Source organism: Danio aesculapii, chromosome 20 (assembly GCF_903798145.1).
Source record: "Danio aesculapii chromosome 20, fDanAes4.1, whole genome shotgun sequence".
Classification (NCBI taxonomy): Eukaryota; Metazoa; Chordata; class Actinopteri; order Cypriniformes; family Danionidae; genus Danio; species Danio aesculapii.
This window is the reverse complement of record NC_079454.1, coordinates 14,969,061-14,991,560: the sequence shown is the minus strand read 5'-3', so window position 1 is coordinate 14,991,560 and position 22,500 is coordinate 14,969,061. Positions and strand designations below refer to the sequence as shown.

Genomic DNA, 22,500 nt, shown 5'->3' with positions numbered 1-22,500 from the left:
CCATTATTTGGTACGATTGCATTAATATCAGAAGTGAAGTGTACCAGTTTTGCTCAAACCGTACCCTAGACAACTTCTTTCAGGTGGACTCGGTTACAGTTCACAGCTGCGCACCAGAGTTCAGAAGACAGCATTCATATTAGCTAAACGTACCATACTTTGTTTGACATCAAATGAACCGGAATACGGACCAAAAAGCACCCTAACAGTCTTTACTTAACTAATGGAAAAGTATAAAGACAATCATTATTTAAAAACATAAGGCAAGAATCAAGAACAAACTGCATATTTGTGATATTTTTTAAGCACTCAAGCTACATGTTTCCAGAAGTTGGATATGACAAAACAGTCCCCAAAACATATGCACAAAAATACCTTCAATTTGGTTTTCGTGCAGACTGCAGTTTGGGTTTGGGAAGAGTTTCATAAGATATTGCTTGTATGGGGTACAAGAAAGTCTTTTTTTGTTTGTTTGGCTCGAGAAAAAATATAATAAAAATGTAAAAGGTTAATATTATTAGTATTGTAATTGGATTTTTTAGTTTTTTGTTTTTTTCCCAATTGTCTACAAAACAAACCACTGTTATTTAATTACTTGCCTAATAAGGCTGCATGACATTGTAAAAATCTGACATTGCGATGTTTTGTTTTTCTGCGATTATATATTGCGATATGAATACAATTTCACCAGATGGCTTAAACAGCTCCTCTATTGGGTAAGAATTCGGGTAGAGAAATTGAATAACCAAATGTAAAATAGCACTGCATAGTACAGCTGTAATCTGGCCATAAATGTTTGGCCTGACAGGTGCCGAGCCCGACAGAACTCGGCCTGAGCCTGACAAGTACATTTTCATTGACAGCTTTTTAAAAGCCCAAACCCGTTTACAGCCCGACATTATTCAAACTCCTTTGCCTTTTTTTTTTAAGAATTAGTCGTTTATACCTGTTTTAACATAATTTATTCACAACAAACGTATAAGCCACTTGTTGGAACAAAGAAATAAAAGAAGTCCTTTGTAACATCGTAACATCTCAGCACTCTAAATAGGCCTAGGTACATACACTTAGCCATTAAATTGGCCCACACCAATAAAAAGTCTTTTTTCACAAATTAAAATAAATTCTAAATTATGACAGGTATTTGGCAATAATGAAATTAAGATAAAGACTCTGTGGGATTTGTTTCCGCCACATTTTTCACAGTCCGGACTTAAGGCAACGGTGAAGCTGAATATTATAAGAATAATGGCAACATTAGCATATATACTCTGTGTACATTATGCATTTATGGTTTAATTAATATAAAGTTATAATTTGAAAATCCTTTACTCACCAAGATTAGGCTTTATAAACGTTTGTTTGTGGAGGAACATTTTTTCAATCCACTGTAGATGACTTAAAGCGTCCTGCACTCACTGAACACTCTTTCACTGCTGCTGGCTGGGATGCATACTACTGATCTGGCTAATTTTGCGAGTTTTGGGTAGGATTGTTTGTTCATCTTCCAGCCAAGTATCGAGTGACCTCGTCATTTTCCCTGTCAGCTTGCTGTACATTTTCCCACTCTGCAAAAATTAGCAAAATTAGCTAATCATCATTTGTTTCACATTTGCAGGGATGGGTTTTAATGTTGTAACAAGCGATTTAATTGCCTTCTCATGATGATCAAAATTCATCACATGACCGTTCAATTACCCGCAAGCTGGAGTGCAAGCCTAAGTGCAAGGCCGAGCCCGGCCTGACCCCATCTAAAATCATAGAAATTAAACCTGAACCTGTCGTGTTCCTTGGGCTTTGGGCAAAGATTTTCAGCTCCACTGCATAGTCTTATTGTATAAAAAATTATAAATTTTTTATTAAACGTACAAATGGTACCATTCCTTACTGCCTGAATGCTTTAAACTCTCTCAATAAGCTTATACAGTCACAGGCCTTAAAAACACATGCAAATGATACAATTTTGCTCCATTATTTATGGTGAAAATCTTCAATGACTCCACAAATTTCATGTTCTGAACTGTAGCTCCTGGTCAACTTTAATCCCTATTCAACACTGCAGATCTTGCGATGTGACTTGTGGATGCACACACTGCGATATCGATACTAAAACGATGTATTGTGCCGCCCTATTGCCTTATTCACCCGATTATCCTAGTTAAGCCTTTAAATTGCCCTTTAAGATGAATACTAGTAACTTTAAATAGAGCTAGTAAAATATGTTTTCTCATCATGGCAATGACAAATCAAATGAGATATTAGTTACTAAAGCTATTATGTTTAAAAATGTGTTGAGAAAAAATATTTCTGTTAAACAGGACTTTGGAAATATTTAAAATATTTTTACCTAATAATTTTGTCTTCAACTTTATAATCTATTACTCCTTTAAAACAACATGTATATGTCTGCATTAATAAAATAATACAATCCAACCAGAAAACTATGGTGCAGATGCTGATACTGCAGTAAATTTATAGTAAATTCATGAATATCCTTCTAACTGGGTGGTTCATGAATCCTGGCACAGTGTTGCTTTTGTTTATTAGTGACGTTAAGAACATCATCGCCGAAATCGTCAAGAAATCACAGAGAAATTTGCTGTTGGAAATTATTCACGCACCCCGATAAACAGTCAGCATGCCGCAAACAAGCAGCGCCATTTAGTTCCACTTTGAAGCATATCAGTACATTGAATTACTGAGGGAAGATTACATTCAAATAATTGCTTTATTGCACAGCCCTAAGTAAAATTGATGGTAATTGATTTGTGGTTGGTTTTTCTCTCAGTGCGTGGAGCGTTTGGATTTGGCCGGGATGGACTTTATCTGGAGGATCGCAATGGAGTCTCCGGATGAAGACATTGCTAATGAAGCCATACAGCTCATCATTACCTACAGCTACATAAACCTCAACCCCAAAATGAAGAAGGTTGAAAGTCAAACGCTCATTTTTTCCTCATTACTGTGACAGTTTCTCAATCATCTCCCTTTCTTTCTGTGTTATTGAAGGATTCAGTGTCTCTACATAAGAAATTCATTGCCGACTGCTATAAGAGATTAGAGGTGAGTGTTGTTGGGTGAAATCACACTATTATTTACCCTTTGATCTGGATTTTTGGGGTCGATCATTGAGTTCTAAAAACAACATTCACTGATATCACAGATCATGGGGGTCAGTTAAAAGTATTACATTACTTATATTTAGCAAAGTTGTGTTAAATTGAACAGAAGCGACAGTACAGGGTGTAAATTAAATAAAGTATTTATCAGTTATATACTGTATTTTTTTCCTGTTGGGGATTTTGATGAGGCTGAAAATTCATATTGTTTATAAAAGGGACTGTTCACCCAAAAATGACAGTTCTGTCATCATTTACTCTCCCTTCACTTTGTTCACAGATGAAACATTTTAACCATTTCACAGATAGAAATGAGCTAACTAGTGTTAGTGCTATCTCTCTTACCCTAGGTTGTAGTGCTAGCTTATAATAGTTTTAAGGATGATGTGATAAGGATAGTTTTAATTGAGTTTTGCAACGCAACTGATGATTCACTATTTAAATTCTATTACGATTTTCTGTTATGAAATAAACTTACGTTTCACCAGATCCTTTCATTTAAGTCCTCGGTTTACCCATGCTGCAGTTGTTCAAGTTTAGTTCGGTCTCAGCAGGCTGTCATGTACTGTTTATGTTCAGTTCACTGAATCACGCATGCATAGTATTATCAGTTCACTGCTTTTCAAATCTCATCTCAATGTACTGTCCTAATAACTGAATAACTCTGTATAAATTGGTTTATTTCGAGTCAGAAAGGGTGTCAGGCATAATAAAAAGTAAGTTGTTTGTCAATAAGTGCTTAACTATACTGGAGACACGAATTGTTTCAAATGATTCAGTTTGACTTCACTTAGAAGATCCGGTTAAAAAGAATGATTCGTTCGTGATCACTAATACAGAAATAAAACCCATTATTGGACACAAATGTGTTAAATTAATTCTCTTAAGTGTCTGCTCGGGTCGTATTTAATGTTGTTACCAATGAGGATGACTGGAGGAGGACCGGCTTGGTCTGGCCAATGTCATCCGCATTACAGACTCTAAGGTGCTGCATGGTCAAACACCTGGCAGCGTGAATTAAATAGATTTAGTTCTAAAAGGCTTACAACATATATTAACTATAATAACCTTGTTGTAGTGTTGTCAAAAATGAAAAATGGCAGCATTGAATTTTTGAGGGATCGTATCGAAGTTAGAAATTCCAGTATTATGACAACGCTACTATGTAGAGGCTTTGGTAATACATAATGTTTGTGTGTAAATATCCATAGGTGACTTAGCTAGCATCATTTTACTTTAGAACTTGTTGGTCTTCTGGATTTTTCAATTGTCTTGTTTTACAAATTGGAATAAAATAAATTCCATTCTTCATCCCATCTCAGGATGCATGGAATCAGCGTTAAAAGAACCACAGGGGCAACATTAAGCATTTTTGTATCATAATCACCATTGCGAATTTTAAAACCTTCTAATGTTATTCTGTGGTGCTTAAACATAAAAATGTGCAACTGTCTCTGAACTACCATTGGCTCATCTGCATTCAAGGGGAGAAGCTTATCGATAGGTCACTTGCAGCAGTTCTTTTTTTTTTTCCCACCTTCATTCTTTTCTTGTGATGGTGAAACTCGTCTATGTGTTGCACACAGGCTGCTAGCTCTGCGCTGGGCGGGCCGACCCTCACACACGCTGTAACCCGGGCCACCAAGATGCTGACAGCCACTGCTATGCCAACGGTCGCCACGTCAGTGCAGTCTCCATCCAGGTGGGGATGATGTGGTTCATTTTCTTTTGTTTTAGGGAAAATGTAAAGCAGAATAGCAGCAAAGTGATAAGGATTCATCTGTGTACAATTGTAGCAATTATAAAATTAAATCAGTTTGAGTGAGTCAGTTGAAGGAGTATTATTTATTCTTATCTTATAAAGCCTTATAAAAATTATAAAAACCCTTTTAGATAGTTTTTTACTAACTTATTGGTTTGTTTGTATGTTTTATTTATCTATTTATGTTTTTTGTTTTTATTTGTTTTGTTTTTTTATGCTTTATTTTTTGTTTTGTTTGGTTGAATTTGACACAACCTTTTTTGTTTTGTTTATTAAAGTTTAGTATATTTTATTTGTTATTTTGTCTTGGTTTGCTTTGTTGTGTTGTTTTAGGTTTGCATTTTTTAAATGTGTTTCTGATTATTATTATTTTTTATTTTTTTTGGTGTGTGTTTGTTTGTTTGTGTAACTAGCCAGTTATTAAAACATATGATATACATACATTTTTATTAATTGAACACCATGAAAACTAAAAAAGCAAACAAACAAACCAATAAGTTTCAAACAACATAAATCAAAATGACATCAAATAAACGAAAGAATACACAAACAATATTTCCTTTACAGTGTTTGTTTGATAACCAGCGGTAGAATAATCAGGAGCTTTTAACATGTGTTAACAAGGAAATTCATAAAGCAAACATACACCAATACACATGTAAATAAAGAAATTTGAAAACAACAACCATGAATAAAATACAAGCTGACTGATTAGCATCAGGTACAGTTGATTGATTGTTTTGTTTTTATTTGTTTTGTTTTCTTTTACTTAGTTTTTTGTTTTGTTTTGTTGAATTTGACACATACAACATTTTGTTTTTGTTTTGTTAGCGTCAGCTACAGTTTGAATGTTTTGTTTTGTTTTTATTTGTTTTGTTTTCTTTTACTTAGTTTTTTTATTTGTTTTGTTGAATTTGACATACAGATATACAACATTCTGTTTTGTTTATTAAAGTTTAGTATTTTGTATTTATTTTATTAGTTATTTTGCTTTGGTTTGCTTTGTTGTCTTGTTTTTGGGTTTACATTTTTAAAATGTGTTTTTTTTTCTCCGTATCTACCCGCCAGTTATTGAAACAGTCTACGCTTCCCAAATACTGATGTCTATACTTTTTTATTAATTGAACATCATGAAAACTAAAAAGGCAGACAAACAAACCAATCAGTTTCACACAAAATAAATTTAAAAAGACATCAAATGAACAAAAGAATATACAAACAATATTTCCTTTACCATGTTGGCCTGGTAATAACCACCAATATCCATGAGCATTTAACATGTGTTATCAAGGAAATGTGTTTTGTTTTGTTTTGTTTTGTGTTTTTTGTTTTATTTTGTTTTGTTTTGTTTTATTTTTTTATTTTTTTTTATTTTGTTTTGTTTTGTTTGAGTGAGAGAAGGTTGAAACATGAGATTGACAGGCAGATCGGTGCAGCGGCAGCAGTAATGTGGTCGATGTATCTGTCTTGTGATAAACATGGAGCTGAGCCGAAAGGCAAAGCTCTCGATTTACCGGTCAATCTACGTTCCTACTCTCACCTATGGTCATGACCGAAAGGACAAAATCTCAGATACAAGCGGCCGAATTGAATTTCCTTCACAGTGTGGCAGGATAGGGTGAGGAGCTCTGTTATCCGGGAGGAGCTTAGAGTAGAGGCGCTGCTCCTCCACATCGAGAGAAGTCAGCTGAGGTAGCTCGGGCATCTGTTTCAAATGCCTCCTGGACACCTATCTAGGGAGGTGTTCCAGGCATGTCCCACCAGGAGGAGGCCTTAGGGAAGACCCAGGACACACTGGAGGGACTATGTTTCTCGGCTGGCCTGGGAATGCCTCGGGATCCCCCGCAGGAGCTGGAGGAAGTGTCTGGGGAGAGGGAGGTCTGGGGTTCTCTCCTAAGACTTCTGCCCCTGCGACCCAGCCCCAGAAAAACATATGAAAATGAATGTTTGTTTTGTTTGTTTTGTTTTGTTTTGTTTTGTTTTGGTTTGGTTTGGTTTGGTTTGGTTTGGTTTGGTTTGGTTTGGTTTGGTTTGGTTTGGTTTGTTCCGTCCTCTACTATTTAGTCAGTGTTTTAATCGGTCTTATACAACATGCAAGACTTAACTGACTTTAATATAATTTATATAATTTGATTGACATAAAAATATAACCCCTTTGAAATTCAAAGCTGTTTGTTTTCTCAGGTCCAGTAAACTGGTGATCATAGAGAGACTTCTGTTATTAGCAGAGCGCTACGTTATCACGATAGAGGTGAGAACTGATACACACTAACCATACACACTCTAACCACACACACTCAAAAATACAACCCCAAATGTGCTCAAGCGCTGAACCTCCTGCAAGTCCTGCTTTATTATTCATAAATCGCCAGTCTGTCTCGGCAAAGAAAGCAGCAAACTGTAAAAGATTGCTGTAGCGTCACTGGATGACAGACTTTGCTAATTAATTCTTCTAATGCATCATGCAGTTGTCAGACTTGCAGCTGTAGATTGATGAAGTCTGATCATTTCGCCATTGCTCCAGCTGTTCACTTCAGCACTGAAATCTGCCATTGAGTCACGTCATTTAGCGCATTAAGGAATAACCTTGCCAGGACAGAGCGGAAGTGATCTGATACTATGTTCATTCCTGTATGCATTCAGACATTTTGACTGCAGTTCAGCCTAGTATTCACCGATTGGGTGGTTATTGACAGATATTTGGTGTCGAAAATGCTTTTAGACTGTGGCGCTTTTGTCTAATCTGTGAATTTGAGTAAATCATGTAAAACGAAGCTCAGTAGCTCATTGCTGGCATTCATTACCTCATTCACTATAATCCTTATTCATGGAAAATGGATTTGGAGTTGCTGGAGCTCTTAGACAGCATGTCATCTAATTTCGCATTTGCCTCAGCTTGTTATTAAGCTTGCAAGATGGTTTGAAAAAAAAGTTTTTGAAAATGCTCACCTTAAGGATTTGTTTATCATAAAAAGACAGTTAAATCCATATAAATGTAAAATATCATTACCATTTAATGGAACTTCCTTCAATTTAAAATAATTGTTAAATTATTTGTAATCTTTCAGTCTCACTTCATATTAAGGGCGCTTACTGCTATGTACTTGCATCAAAAATAAATACAATATACTTACTGTGTTTATAATGTATTGCAGAACACTTCTGGTGCTATTAAGGTAGGATATGGGTAATGTTAGGGTCATGTTTGTGGGGTTAAGGTGAAAGGGATGGGTATTAGTGTGGCACGATATACCAATACTAAAAAAGTATCGCGATACCCTGGCTCTCAAAACAATACGAAACGATTACGCATTTTTTTTAGTACCGATACTTTGAGTGACAGCTGTAGCTGCGAGTGCTCGTCAATAGGGGCAGTGTGGGGGGTCGCAGCTTCTTCTATGGCAAACTGAGTGTGTGTTGAGCTGTTGAACTGAGGGTTGTCCTCTCACAGACCCTCTCCATAATGACAAAACAGTGCAGTGAACCCCACATCTTGTGGACAAAGCTGATTCACAAAGTGAAATGTGGAATTATTTTAAGCATTTTGCTGACAGTCAGGGCCACGAATATCACAAAAAGCCTGTGTGTACTGTGACAGCCCGTTTGCAAAACATGTCCAATGTGCCCTGCTTGAAGCTTGAAGGAAGTCAAGAGTGTTGACGGCGTGCTTCACGACGGAGGATCGTGCTACAGAGCCGAAAGCAAAAATAAGCCTCTAAAAAGACAGTCTACTTTGCTGCGCAATTGAGTGAACTCTGACATGACACATGTGCACCAAATCACGGAAATGACTAACACGTATGAATTGATAAATCACGTAAGAATTGAGCCAATAAGTAAAAACAGCAGCTGATCACGCTGTCCTTGATATCTGAGGTACAGCAAAGCAAATCACAATAATTATATAAAATATTAAGATAATGTTTTGATTTCAAAGATATAAAAACATCATACATGCACAAATGTGCTATATCCAATATATTGCGAAAATGGATAACATATGCCTGAATTATTTTTTGCTTAAAAAAATTAGCATACATAGATTGAGCTGTGTAGTAATCACCCATAAATTTCACTTTTAGATTTTGTATTGAAAATGGGATTTTTTTAACCAACTTTTTGCATCTGAGTCTAAAATTGTCATATGTTGTGACACAAATTTTATTTGATATAAAATGAAAATGGATACTCGTATGATGACTTCACCATAAATCTTTACAATACGATTTAACATTTTGTTTTTGTGCAAATTATTTTTTATGAGATTGTGTGTAAATCATGTAACAACAAATGTGATAAGCTGAGATAATATCAGTATGGTCACACATAACTTGGACAGACACACCACATGATAAAAATGTAAGTAGAGGTCTGTAAACATCATCTAAAGCTATGGGATGCTGTAATAATATATTGTCAGAAGAACAAAATGAATGTATATATTTTTAACAAATACCATTTTTTATTAGTAGATGACATCGTAAACAGCTGAAAAGCATGTCACCCCTATATCAATATATAAATATATAATTATGAATTCGACAGAATCACTGTGTCATGAACAGTGAGGACCAAGCAACATCTCCAGGTTCTTTAAGAACCAGACCAAAAAAAGTTATGTGCACTTTTGTCTATTGTTTTTTTACAAAGCTGCAACTATTTTATTTATGTTAAAACAGCTCGGCTGGATTGCTGACAAAATTAGTTTTTATTTCTATGTTTGTTTTCCTTTGTAAAATAGTTCTACTCTGTTTCAGCTGACAGCAAACACTGAGCGTTTGTTAATGAATGGTATTTTGAAAGAAAAAAAATGGTGTAGTATTGATTGTGTCTGTATTGTGATAATTGATTTAGGTATCGTATCTAAGTCAAAATGTTGGTATCGTGCAACACTAATGGGTATACTGTTTAAATATAACAATTGCAGTAATTATAATTAATTATGCGATTACAGAAATTAATTACAATGTAATTGCATGCAGGTATTAGATCAAACATAAGTACAGTGTAAAATCATGTACATTGTAACAAGTGATTAATTTAAATATAAGTACATATTAGTTAAGACCACCTAATATGAAGTAGGACATAACATTTATTTTCAGAGTTTAATGAATTTTGTAGAAAATATGATTTGTTTAAATGTTACTGCTTCTTTGGTGAGTAAATTTGTAAAAGATGAAATTAGAAAAGAAGAAATGTAATGAAAAGATTAAAACAAGTATGACACAGAAATTTGAAACATTTGAAACTTTTGTACTGTATCTTTGAAAAAATGTTGGTGAATAAAATCTAAAAATGTTCCCCAGAGGTCATATCCTTTGACTTTTTATGACAGCCAGCATTTAAATATGTTCGGTGGAAAACTTGACTCCTAATGAACCGCTTTGTCTGTTTCAGGACCTGTATTCGGTTCCTCGAACTATTCTACCTCATGGAGCATCTTTCCACGGCCATCCTGTTACACTTCACATCACTTACGAATCTACCAAAGACACATTCACCCTGGAGGTAAAGTCACACACAAATACAGACACGCATTTTGAAAATGCTTTTGTTCTGGCTCTCACAACACAAATGCACACACAAATGACAGACTGTAAGCAGACTTAAATAAATGAAGAATAAACAGTCGCCCTATTTGGAGAGCAGAAGAACACTGATAGATGACATGTGGATGTTTGGCTGGTTGTGATGTTCATAAACACTGTTGGGTGATCAGTCATTCTGTGGACACAACTGACCATTTTAACAATGACAATTTTAAGATGTAATCATACTAGTATCTATGTTCATGCTAATAGTACTTTTATGCTAGTAGTACTTTCATGCTAATAGTTCGTTTCTATTTAATTACTAATATTTATTCACAAGCTGCTGGTCCTTAATCTTTAATCAATAGTTCCTCTTCATTAGTTGGTAGTATTCAATTATTAAATGCTAGTATATGGTCATTAGATACTAGATTCTATTAATTAGATACTTCATTAGATACTTATTTATTAAATACTAAAGTCTTCAGATTCTAGCTTTTAAAGATGCTTTACCACTGCATGGAAGCTGTGTTCATTTTGTTGACAAAATTATCTTATGGAATTCAATTGAAATTTAGTCGACTAAAATTATTCCGTAGACTAAAATATGATCACGAAATTTTCGTATTAATTTCTGAAAATTCATCACGTCCGATGCGTATTAATGAATCCATTCTGAAAAATACACAAATCATTTCGGAGTCAATTCAAGCATGTTTTTCTCCTCTCTGTCTTCTTCAAAATAGAAAAAGAAAGAGGAGTAGGCTACATATTTTGTGCATCCAACACTGCATAGAGACCCAGTACTATAGCTATACTAAGGCCCAATCCCAATTCTCCCACTTAGCCCTTCCCCTTACCCCTACCCCTCATTTTGCACGTTCCCGTGAAGGGGTAGAGGTGTCCCAATTCTCTTTAGCTTGAAGGCGTAGGGCTAAGGGGAAGGGGTAGATACCCCTTCAAATGAAGATTTTTCAGGACCACACTCAAAACCTAGGGGTAAGAAAATGTCCAATATTCCAGCCAAATAGCTGAACCAGAAGTAAGGAGATCTGCTCTTATATGATGCAAGAGATTGCGATGACATATGTGTGCAGGTGCTGTAGTGCTGTCCCAATTCTTAGGGGTAAATTTTGAAGCCCTTCCCCTTGGTTTTCCCCTTTGGTCCACACTTGGTTTTAAAGGGAACATAGTTTACCTCTTTTTTATGATTTAATATTATTATTATGGTTCTTCTAAGTGTGCCAGTTTAGGTTCAGTTCAAAACACAATTCAGATTTTTTTATTATAATGTGTTAAAAAGTGTCATGTTGGGGGCGTGTCCACAGTTCGCTGATTTATGGGTGTGTTGCTTCACATGTAAATTAGTTTCGGCTTCCCGCCAACGTAACAAGGGGGCGGGGCCATGAGCTCACCCGCTCTGCGTTTGCAACAGACAGGCAGATGTTTGCAAACCAACCTAAAGATACAACCAATAATTCCGATTAGAGCGATAATGTGGAGAATATTGATCCTGTGTTGAGCCCAATGAGCCTTGCATCTAAAAATAGAGCTAGGGTGTTCCTTTAGTGATATTGCTTCGACTCACGCTGAAAATGGCGGACGTGAATTAACAAACTGAGGATATGATGACGCGCCTGTCAATCAATATTGGTGGGCGGGGGGACCGCTCTCCTACGTCAGGTAGCGGTCGATTTGAAAACAGCTCCAATTGGTCCACCGTTTTTTATGTTGTTTAATTGAAAAAAATGCACTGGGTGTGCTTATATCACCCCAATATGACAGTCTATACACCATACATGCACATATGTCTGTCCAAACAGCTTGAAAAGTAGATTTTTTTTTACCATAGGTGCCCTTTAAAGGCCAAAGGGAAGGAGTACAAAAATAGAATTGGCATTGGGCCTTACTGTATTTTCCCTTTTGCTTGTACGTTGGCTCTGAACTGTCAAAATATCTCTTAAAACGCTTTTTCGTATGTGAAAAACCTCAAACCGGATTCAAATTGTTTTATGACAGACAATTGTTTCGGAGGCAGTGAGTCATTACAATTAACAAAACATAAGGTTCATTTTTTTTTTAACGTGCGGAAATTATGGACGAAAATTTCTGATTCAGTGTGCAATAACCTTAAGACTGAAACTAAATCCAAATTTGCTGTCAAAATTAACACTGCATGGTATGGTGTAATTCGGTACGGTTCACTTTTGTGGACTTTTTCCACTGCGTGCTGTACATACTGTAGTACCTGGTGATTTTATGTACCAACTCAGGTGAGGTTAATATCTAATGGTTAAGTACTAATGTCTTTTAAAAAGGTACTAGTAACAAATGAACAAGCCCTAGTATCTCAAGAAAAAGAAGTAGTAGTAGCTAATGAATAAAAGCTGGCATTAGTACTGTAAAGAAATCAGGGAGTATATGTAGACTTACCTCTCAAGACTCACACACACACACACATGTATTTACTAAAAGTGTGTAAAAATGTTTTGATGATAAAACATATTTTAAAAGAGTATATTTTATTTTTTAAATTATATTAGAAAATGTTTTTTTTTTCAGGAAATATGTTAAGGTGTCTTCAGGAGGAATTTTAGAATATTTATCATTGATTAAATTGAAACAGCTTATATGAATTTTTTTATCAGTGTTGTTATTATTTGTAGTTTTTTTTTGTATAATGAATGATTATGAAACAGTTGTGATTGTAAATTATTGAATATTTATGACAAGTGTTGCCCTTAATATAGCCAATGCTGAAGATATGGCATTAAACCTTGAATGAATGAATAAACACATAAATAGTGTAAAAGATGCTAGTATCTAAAAATAGGTACTAGTAGCTTGAAAATACATATCAGTATGGTTTGTACATGTTAAAATGGTTTATCATAAACTAACTGCTATTTGCTTTGCCTCATTTGAATGATGTATCTAAATTAGTGTGTCTGTGTGTGTCTCAGGCCCACAGTAATGAGACTATTGGCAGCATCAGGTGGAAGATTGCAGATCAGCTCAGCTGTCCTGTGGACAATGTGCAGATATTCGCCAATGACAGCATGGTGAGTCAAACACTAACTGTGATCCGACACAGTCATGTGTGAGAAGTGATCATGTGCCAATCCCGTCCTACTGCACAGCCCAGCACTTTGAGAGATTGTGGCTGCTGTTTTTATTGGCCCTGTTTACACCTGCTATTAAGATCTGTGTGTAGTTTTTGTTGTTGCTGTTTTTTGATGACAAAATATTTTTGATTTGTTCACACCTGTATTATGTTCACTTTTAACCACTTCTAGGGTAACTTGGAAATATAGAGTAGACTTGTATATTTCATATGTCATTCATTCATTCTTTTTCTGTTCGGCTTGGTCCCTTTATTAATCTGGGGTTGCCACAGAGGAATGGACCGCCTATCCAGCATATGTTTTACGCAGCGGATGCCCTTACAGCTGCAACCCATCACCGGGAAACATCCATACACACTCATTCACACACATACACTACTGACAATTTAGCTTACCTGATTCACCTATACCCCATGTTTTTGGACTTGTGGGGGAAACCGGAGCACCCGGAGGAAACCCACGCGAACACAGGGAGAACATGCAAACTCCACACAGAAATACCAACTGTCCCAGCCGAGGCTCGAACCAGGTGATTGTGCTACCCACTGCACCACCGTGCTGCCCATTCCGTTTGTCAATATCTGTATATTTACTTTTTGTTTTATTTAAATTTTTATTGTTTATTTAGCTCTGTTTTTTGTACTTTTGTCACTTTTTGTTTATCTATTTTTATTAGATTTTTGAAAAGTGGTATTCCATCGTCCATTGCCGATGGCCAATAGACATTACGATGCTGAGCCGGCATCGCGATCCTCTGCCCTGACCCGTCCCCGTCGCAGCAGCAGCCCGCTAGCGAAAAATACACATGGCCACGTTTTCACAAATACGTCTTTGTTTTAAAATGGCTTTTTAGAATGAATACAATCCACGTCCACACTGGCGTTTCACCTAGCATTTCTGAAAAGCCCTCCTTCTACACTATACCGCTGAAAACGCACATCACGTGACCACACACACACACACAAGCATGCGCTGCAGCATACGCGCACGTCTGAGCTCCAGCAGTCAGCGTGTGCTTTGAGCACAAAACCCAAGAGAGCAGTGCACGTCGGACAGTTTATCAAGGATGTACCGCTGGATCGCGTCTCACTATAGTTGTTAAAGGTGATATATAATTAATCTTGTCTCTATCTAACAACTCTTCAGTCTTTTGAATCTATCAGGTAATGTGTCACAGCATCAATACACTGCTTCTATCTTTTGTTTTCACACTTGTACTTAGTAATTTTAGCGAAGACCTCAGATAGGGATGGTTGGTTCCAGTTGGTTGTGCACCTTTTTTACCAACCAAGTTTGTCGACGCCATTATAACGACACAGATCACTCTGCCTATTCATGCCAGAGTCCTGTGGAAAAAGTGATTGATAGGTGGTAATTTGTGTGTAACTTATCTTTATTTATTTATTTATGATTTGGTTATAGGTAAAATAAAGACCATGTGGGTCAGCTAGTTGAAACAGTAGGCTACAAATAATTAATTAGTTATGAATTAATTAAATATTCATAAAAAATGTATTTACCGCCGCCTATGATGACGATGACATTGTCCATCGCAATGTTTCACATTAGACATTGTATGATGCCAAAATGGTCAACATCGCCCAACCCTAATTTACACGTGATTTAGTTTGTTTTCTATGCAATGTTTATATTGAATTTATTTGAGATAATTTGTATTAATATCTGATTTATTTTGGCTAAGTATTTTTAATAATATTTAATTAATAATAATTCATATTTAATTATAAATAATTATTATTTAAATTCAATTCAATTCAAGTTTACTTTTATAGTGCTTTACACAATAATTTTCATAATAACTATCACAGTAACTAATATAATTATTAAACAATTTTTGCTTATAGTTGTACTTAGCATTTTAGTGTTTTTATAGGTTTTTTATTTGAATTTCAGCTAAAAGTGCTCAAACCGGTTGACAATGGAAGCTGCACACAATACAGTTCCAAAGGGTTGCATAAAGTTCCAGCCTCTGGTGCATAGACTGCAGCTCTGCAAAAGAAGTTTTGCCAGAGGAGAAATTGCCGTATCCAACTGAGCCTGGTTTTTCTCAAGGGTTTTTTGCTTCCCTTTCGTCAATCGGTGAAGTTTGTTCCTCGCTACTGGCTTGCTCGATGTGGGACTTGTGGTGCTCCACGATGGATTTGCTCTTCAGTGTTTGGACTTTTAGCTGTGAAAATTAAACTACACTGAACTAAACTGAACTGTGAAAACTGCACTGAAGCAGTTTCATTTTAATAGAACTTTCATGTTAAGCTGCTTTGACACAATCTAAATTATAAAAGCTATAGAAATAAAGATGAAGTCTGTTCTTATTTTAAAAATAATTTAGATCACCTCATTTTCATGTATAATGTACTTATGCTAAGTGTGGTCTTGTTGAATGTCTATTACAGCTGACGATGAACCGTGACCAGAAGCTGCTGAATCAGCTGGGTTTCTCTGATGAGCAGAGTCTGACGGTGAAGAGCTCAGGAACAGGTACGCCGTCGGGCAGCTCAGCGGACAGCTCAGCCTCCGCCAGCTCCAGCAGCAGCGGTGTCTTCAACTCTGCATACGCTCTCGAACAGGTAAATTCACTCGGCTGACTGCTTACTGAATCAAACTCTCTTGAACAGTAGAGGACCTCTGATTGTTTTGTGATTAACAGGAGAAATCTCTTCCTGGTGTGGTCATGGCGCTGGTGTGTAACGTCTTCGAGATGCTGTATCAGCTTGCCAACTTGGAGGAACCCAGGTAAACAACCGTCAACACACTAAAAGTTGAGCTATTATTATTTAACTGGATACTTGCTATAAATGGATTGTTTAAATCAGTGAGTTGTTTAATGTAGACTCACTCTGAATGGATCATTTGAATCAGCGAGTTGTTCACTAAATGCTCACTCTGAATGGATCATTAAAATCAGTAAGTTGTTTATTGGAGATTCACTCTGAATGAATCAATTGAAACAGTGAGTTGTTATTGGAGACTCACTCAAAATGGATCATTCAAATCAGTAAGTTGTTTATTGGTGGCTCACTCAAAATGGATCACTTGAATCAGTGTGTTGTTCATTGAATTCTCACTATGATTGGATCATTTGAATCAGTGAGTTGTTAGTTTGAGGCTCACTCTGAATGGATCGTTTAATTCAGTGAGTTGTTTTTTGTATACTCAATCTGAATCGATCATTTGAATCTGTGAGTTGTTTATTAGAGGCTCACTCAAAATGCATCATTTAAATCAGTGAGTTGTTAATTGGATGCTCACTTAAAATGGATCATTTGGTTCAGTGAGTTGTTTATTGGAGGCTTACTTCATTGAATGATCACTCTGACTGGATCATTTGATTCAGTGAGTTGTTCACTGAATGCTCACTCTGACTGGATCATTTGAATCAGTGAGTTGGTTATTGAAGACTGGCGGTGCATTCCAAATGGGGTATATTGCCCTCTGAAGGGCACTTTGGGGTGAAAACAAACATGATCTCATCTACAAGTTTTGGTTCAAACCGAAGTACTCAATACTTCCGAATTAAGGATTTTGAAGGGTACATTGAAGGGTACAACTCATGGACACTTCAGGCACCCATGATCGTTTGCGCAGGGAAGTTGTTTTATGTCACACAAGAATGACAACGAGAGGCTATGGGTTTGACTTTACCTATAAATGTATGTGTGGTGTTATTATATAGGCAACTACTCTTAACATTTATAAATAAAGCTAAGAAAAATCAAATACAGTTAAAAATTAAGAGTTGTACATAAATATTTTAAAGGGCACCTATGGTGAAAAATCTACTTTTCAAGCTGTTTGGACAGACATATGTGCATGTATGGTGTATAGACCGTCATATTGGGGTGATACAAACACACCCAGTCCTTTTTTTTCTATTTAGCAACATAAAAACGGTGGACCAATTGGAGCGGTTTTCAGATCGACATGCAACTTTACGTAGGAGTGCGGTCCCCCCGCCCACCGAATTGATTGACAGCTGCACGTATTAACATGTCCCGGTAGTCACGTGTATAATCATATCAAGACCAGACGTGCGCAAAGCAACCGGGAATAAAAGGTGTGTTCAGTTCGCTAGGATCATCAATCATCATCAAATGTGATCAAGAGTAAGTTTCACATGTTTAAAATGTTTTAAAACAGTGCATGTGTGTAATTAATTACAACGATTGATTTAGCTTAGCTTTACTTCATCAGCACAGCCGCGTGTCAGAACAATTATAAAGGGAGACGCTTCAATCCCGGTTTGTGGACGTTAAATCGGGTTTATTTTTTACATTAACATAACATATCCATACAACAGTGAGGATTAACCTGTATCCTGTCACATTTGCTTGCAAAAAGAGTGCAAAGCTCAACAGGCGCTCTGTCTGTCTGTCTGTCTGTGTGTGTCTGCTGCGGTGTGTGTGTGTGCGTGTATCTGTGTGTGCGTGTGCGCACGTGAACTTTGTGTGACTCTGCGATGCAACAGCACAATTAATACTCATTGGTAAAGTTCTTACTGTAGTATTGCTCACAAACGCTACGTGAGATCTGCTTCCTTTAAGTCTGTCTGTTCTCTGACGCAGCCGAGGGAGGAGATTAAGGCACGCAGAAAGGCACATAAAAATGGTGTGCGGGGAGGACTAGCCTTAAAGGAGCAGTACACCAAAACCGCCACCCACTGAAAAAATGTATAAATAGAAATTTAATAAAAGGTATAATAAAAAAATCTGATGGGTGTTTTGAGCTGAAACTTTACAGACACATTCTAGAGACGCAAAACACTTATTTTAAATCTGAAAAAAGGGCTAACCTAGGTGCCCTTTAAATAAACATTACACACTTGCATAAATAAATAAATTGCACCCTGTGCAATGTACTTATTGTTTCAAGCTTGTTTTGTGTGTGTCAAACTACCGCACAAAAAGTGCAACAAAGGCACACCTCCTTGATCGTCTTATTATTATGACTCAGAAGTGATTTCCGAAAGAGAGTAAACCATTTGAAGGAATTGGGACATAGGGATGAGCCCTTCTGAATGGAAAGCAGTGTTACTCTGACTGGATCATTTGAAACTTTGAGTTGTTAATTGGAGATTCAGTCTGACTGGATTGTTTAAATCATTGAGTTGATAACTGGAGACTTGTTCTGACCTGATTATTTGAATCAGTCAGTTGTTAACTAGAGACTCATTATGACTAGATAATTTAAATGGGTGAGTTGTTTATTGAAGATCTGTTCTAAATGGATCATTTGAGTCATTGGCTGTTTCTCAATTCCAAGAATGCAGAGAACGGACTTGTGTTCTTGTGAAGACCGGTCTTGCCACCTCTGAAGAACGTTCTTCACCTCAGAAGAACGAACTCGGGAGACCGCGAGAACACTGAATGTGTCCTGTGAGAAATGAGATGCTGCGTTCTTCCTGATGGTCACGTGACCTTCAGCAGAAAATTATTTAAACTACAGCATTCATACAGGGATTTCTTGTTTTTCCCAATATATACTATCCATAAAGACTTTACAAATATATACGTTGCACAATATAAATAAAACAGATTTTATTTCATATTTCAGCAAATAAACCCCCTTAATGTGTTTATTCCGTAATAAAGATTTTCATGGTAATGTTTACTTTATCTGTCTTATTTAGGGAAATTAATAAGATAAATAAGTGATATCTCTGAACTTTAATATTAAACCTATATAAAATGCTGCGCTTGCCACCTCCAGTCGCAATCACTTCTGACACTTCTCGAGCGAGTTCGTTGCTCAAGTCTGCATCAATGTGTCCTCGATATCAAGAACACATCCGGGAAATTTCACGCGTCCTCCGTTCTTGCGGTCTTGAGTATTGGAACTGAACTTTGGCAGCTGATGATGATGTTACAAGAGAACACGAGAATGCAAGATCGCTGAAGAACTAATATTGAGAAACAGCCAATGAGTTGTTAGCTTCAGAATTGTTCTAAATGCAAAATACGAATTAGTGAATCATTAACTGGAGACTGAACCAGTTTAATCAGTGAATCTTTTACTGAAGACTCTTTCTTTTCAGATCATTTACATAAGCAATTTGTTAACTGGAGACTCATTATGACTGGATCATTTGAATCAGTGAGTTGTGAGTTGAATCAGTGAACTCATGATCAGAGTACGGTATACAAATGAGGGGTTTAGTGTGACTTGTGAAGTAAATTATTAAATGGAAAGAATCCACTCTTTCACGACCTGGAAGCTGGATTTGCATCTCTGTGTGGGTAATCATTTTCGTAGTTCATAATAACAAGAAACATCATGTTTTAAAAAATGTAATAAAAGCTACAATTTTATGATTTGGAATGTAATAAAAAATAGTCTGAAGTACAAACACTTGACATACGTATTAAAATATTTCAAAAATGCTAGATGCTTTATCGTCTACCCCTGCTTTTATTAACAGCGTGTCCATCTTGTTCTTGTCCAGAATAACTCTTCGTGTGAGGAAGTTGTTGCTGCTCATCCCGACTGACCCAGAGGTGCAGGACGCCCTCGATAACTTTGTGCCAAAAGAGTCCAGCGTCTGGAGTCACCAGGTACATCAACACCTCTCCTTAACTAGGATAAATGGGCTGAAAAGTGTCAGCTCAAGCTTAGATAGCAAAATTACTTAGATGTTGTGAATTGTAATAGTTAAATAATGAGTAGCTCTGATTGGTAGTTTGGTTAAATTAGAGTCATGCATGATCAATAACTGGATGACTCAGCATTTTTACATCAGTTTTGAGAGTATGCTGTCATGTCAAAGTTTTTTTTTGTTTTTAGCAGGATTTAGTGCCCTCTAGCACAGTGGTTCTCAAACTTTTAAACCAACGACCCCCATTGTAAGATCGTCAAGAACTCGCGACCCCCCACTACCAAAGCATATACAAACAATAAAAATAGCTTTTTTTAAGCTGTTCACAATTTTTTAATTATATTTACTATACATTACAGGGCTCGAAACTAAAATTTTTGCTTGGTAACACTGGTGCTTCTAATTTTAAAAATGTAGGTGCACCAGCCAAAATTTAGTGGCACCCACCAATTATAGCTATGTTACCACAAGTTTTATTAACAGATTTATTGCATTTGAAATCAACAATAATCAAAACTAACAAGCAAAAAAATATATATGCATGCGTGAGGAAAATGTCTCAATGAAATCCCGTTATCACAAGAAAATACATGTTTATAGCATAATTGAGTGACCAAAAGATACACTGACCACTCACCAGCCCTGCACGCACTGCTTGACATGAATTCATTAATGAATCTCTTAATGATAACTGTGCTGTGTTCTCACGCCTGGTGTCTGATATTGCACAGATGCTTTTGTCATATACCTTATTATGTGCATACGTCATTTTAATAGCAATATCGCTCTTTTGATGAGCTGCAATATTAGTTTAATCTTAGTCAGTGCAAGCCCTTTTGAGATGGTGTATGTGGTGTTAACTTTTCATATAGCTGCCACTTGTACGGCTGACAGCATCTGGCAATTAAATGAAGGATTAAACAGAACCTCTCGTGCTTAAAATGTGTAGATGTGGCAAACAGTTACCTGAAAACTCCGTCCCACAGACTTTACAGTGAACGCTTTAGTTATTTTCATAGCAGACTTGAAGCCAATGGAAGTCTTATCCACTCTTCAATAAGTGTAGATGGTGGATTAACATTCACCACATGATCAGTAATCAGATGTGCTATTATTTGTAGCTTTAGGTGTTTCTAAAACTAAATCTGTCAGTGTTGTTTTCATTCTCTCGTCTTCAGCGCTTTACATTTTCGCAGTTGTAGCTCCTGTCATCTGAAGACAGGAGGCGTTGACTGAGTGATTGACAGCTGATTTTAACCAATCATTCGTGTTCAGTTCTTAGAGCAGTGGGCCAATAAGAAGAGCGCAAAGGCGGGGCAAGCGTTGAAGGCTTTGTTTACTGCGGCAAGTTGACATGACAACAGTTTTAAACTGTTCCTGAGCGCTGCGTTCCAAGTACAAAGATGCATTCTGCCTGAATGTTTCCTAAATACTTTATGAATCAGTAATATCTTTTAAAAAGTCTGAAAATATTAGCTTTCACTTGTAATACTGAAAAATATTTATTATAATCACTGAAAATTACACAATTTTTAAACCACTCTCGCAACCTCTTGAAATTATTCTGCGACCCCCAGTTTGAGAACCACTGCTCTAGCAGACCATAAATAACTGTGTGTGTGTGTGTGTGTGTGTGTGTGTGTGTGTGTGTGTGTGTGTGTGTGTGTGTGTGTGTGTGTGTGTGTGTGTGCGCGTGCGTGCGCATGTGTGTCTTATCAGAAAACTCTGTTTACACTGGGATCGGATTCTCAGGCCTCGAAGTCACCATCTCTGTCCAGCAAACAGCAGCACCAGCAGAGTGCAGCGTCCATCCTGGAGTCTCTGTTTCGCTCCTCTGCCCCGGGCATGTCCACCTTCAGAGTGCTCTATAACCTGGAGGTACATAATTATAAAAGTCATGTCATTTGTGCTGACTATGCCAAATAATGTGATAAATGAGCCGGTAAAAATTGATACTTTTTTTTAAAGAAAAATATATTTTTTTTATTTAGGAAGTTTGCATTAAATTGATCAAAAATAACAGTTAAGACATTTTTACATTATTATTTCTATATAAAAAAATGATTTGAACTTTACCTAACAACCCTGAGGGGGAAAGGGTATGCCAGTTTCTACAAACAGCAGACAATTATGTTTTCAACATTAATAATAATAATTATAATAAAAATATATAGAATTAATATAATGAATGATATTTAAAGGATTTTGACCCTGAAGACTGGGTTAATGATGCTGAAAATTGTGGTTTGCCATCAGTGGGATACATTTTAAAATATATCAAAATACAAATAGATAAAATGTACTAATATTTAACCCAATATTACAGTTTTTACTGTATTTTTAATCAAAT

General features: G+C 36.4%; 1 protein-coding gene across 2 annotated transcripts in view; it reads left to right on the top strand.

Moving 5' to 3' along the window:
- The window catches only part of LOC130247811 (ubiquitin carboxyl-terminal hydrolase 24-like), a 166,614-nt gene that overhangs the window by 76,497 nt on the left and 67,617 nt on the right, over positions 1–22,500 (top strand). For both annotated transcript variants that reach the window (XM_056481274.1, XM_056481273.1), the window contains 10 exons: positions 2,789–2,929; positions 3,010–3,063; positions 4,706–4,821; positions 7,066–7,132; positions 10,282–10,392; positions 13,379–13,477; positions 15,955–16,128; positions 16,209–16,294; positions 20,001–20,109; positions 21,870–22,028. In XM_056481274.1, the coding sequence (XP_056337249.1) occupies positions 2,789–2,929; positions 3,010–3,063; positions 4,706–4,821; positions 7,066–7,132; positions 10,282–10,392; positions 13,379–13,477; positions 15,955–16,128; positions 16,209–16,294; positions 20,001–20,109; positions 21,870–22,028 (1,116 nt within the window). The remainder of the gene's footprint in view (positions 1–2,788; positions 2,930–3,009; positions 3,064–4,705; positions 4,822–7,065; positions 7,133–10,281; positions 10,393–13,378; positions 13,478–15,954; positions 16,129–16,208; positions 16,295–20,000; positions 20,110–21,869; positions 22,029–22,500) is intronic.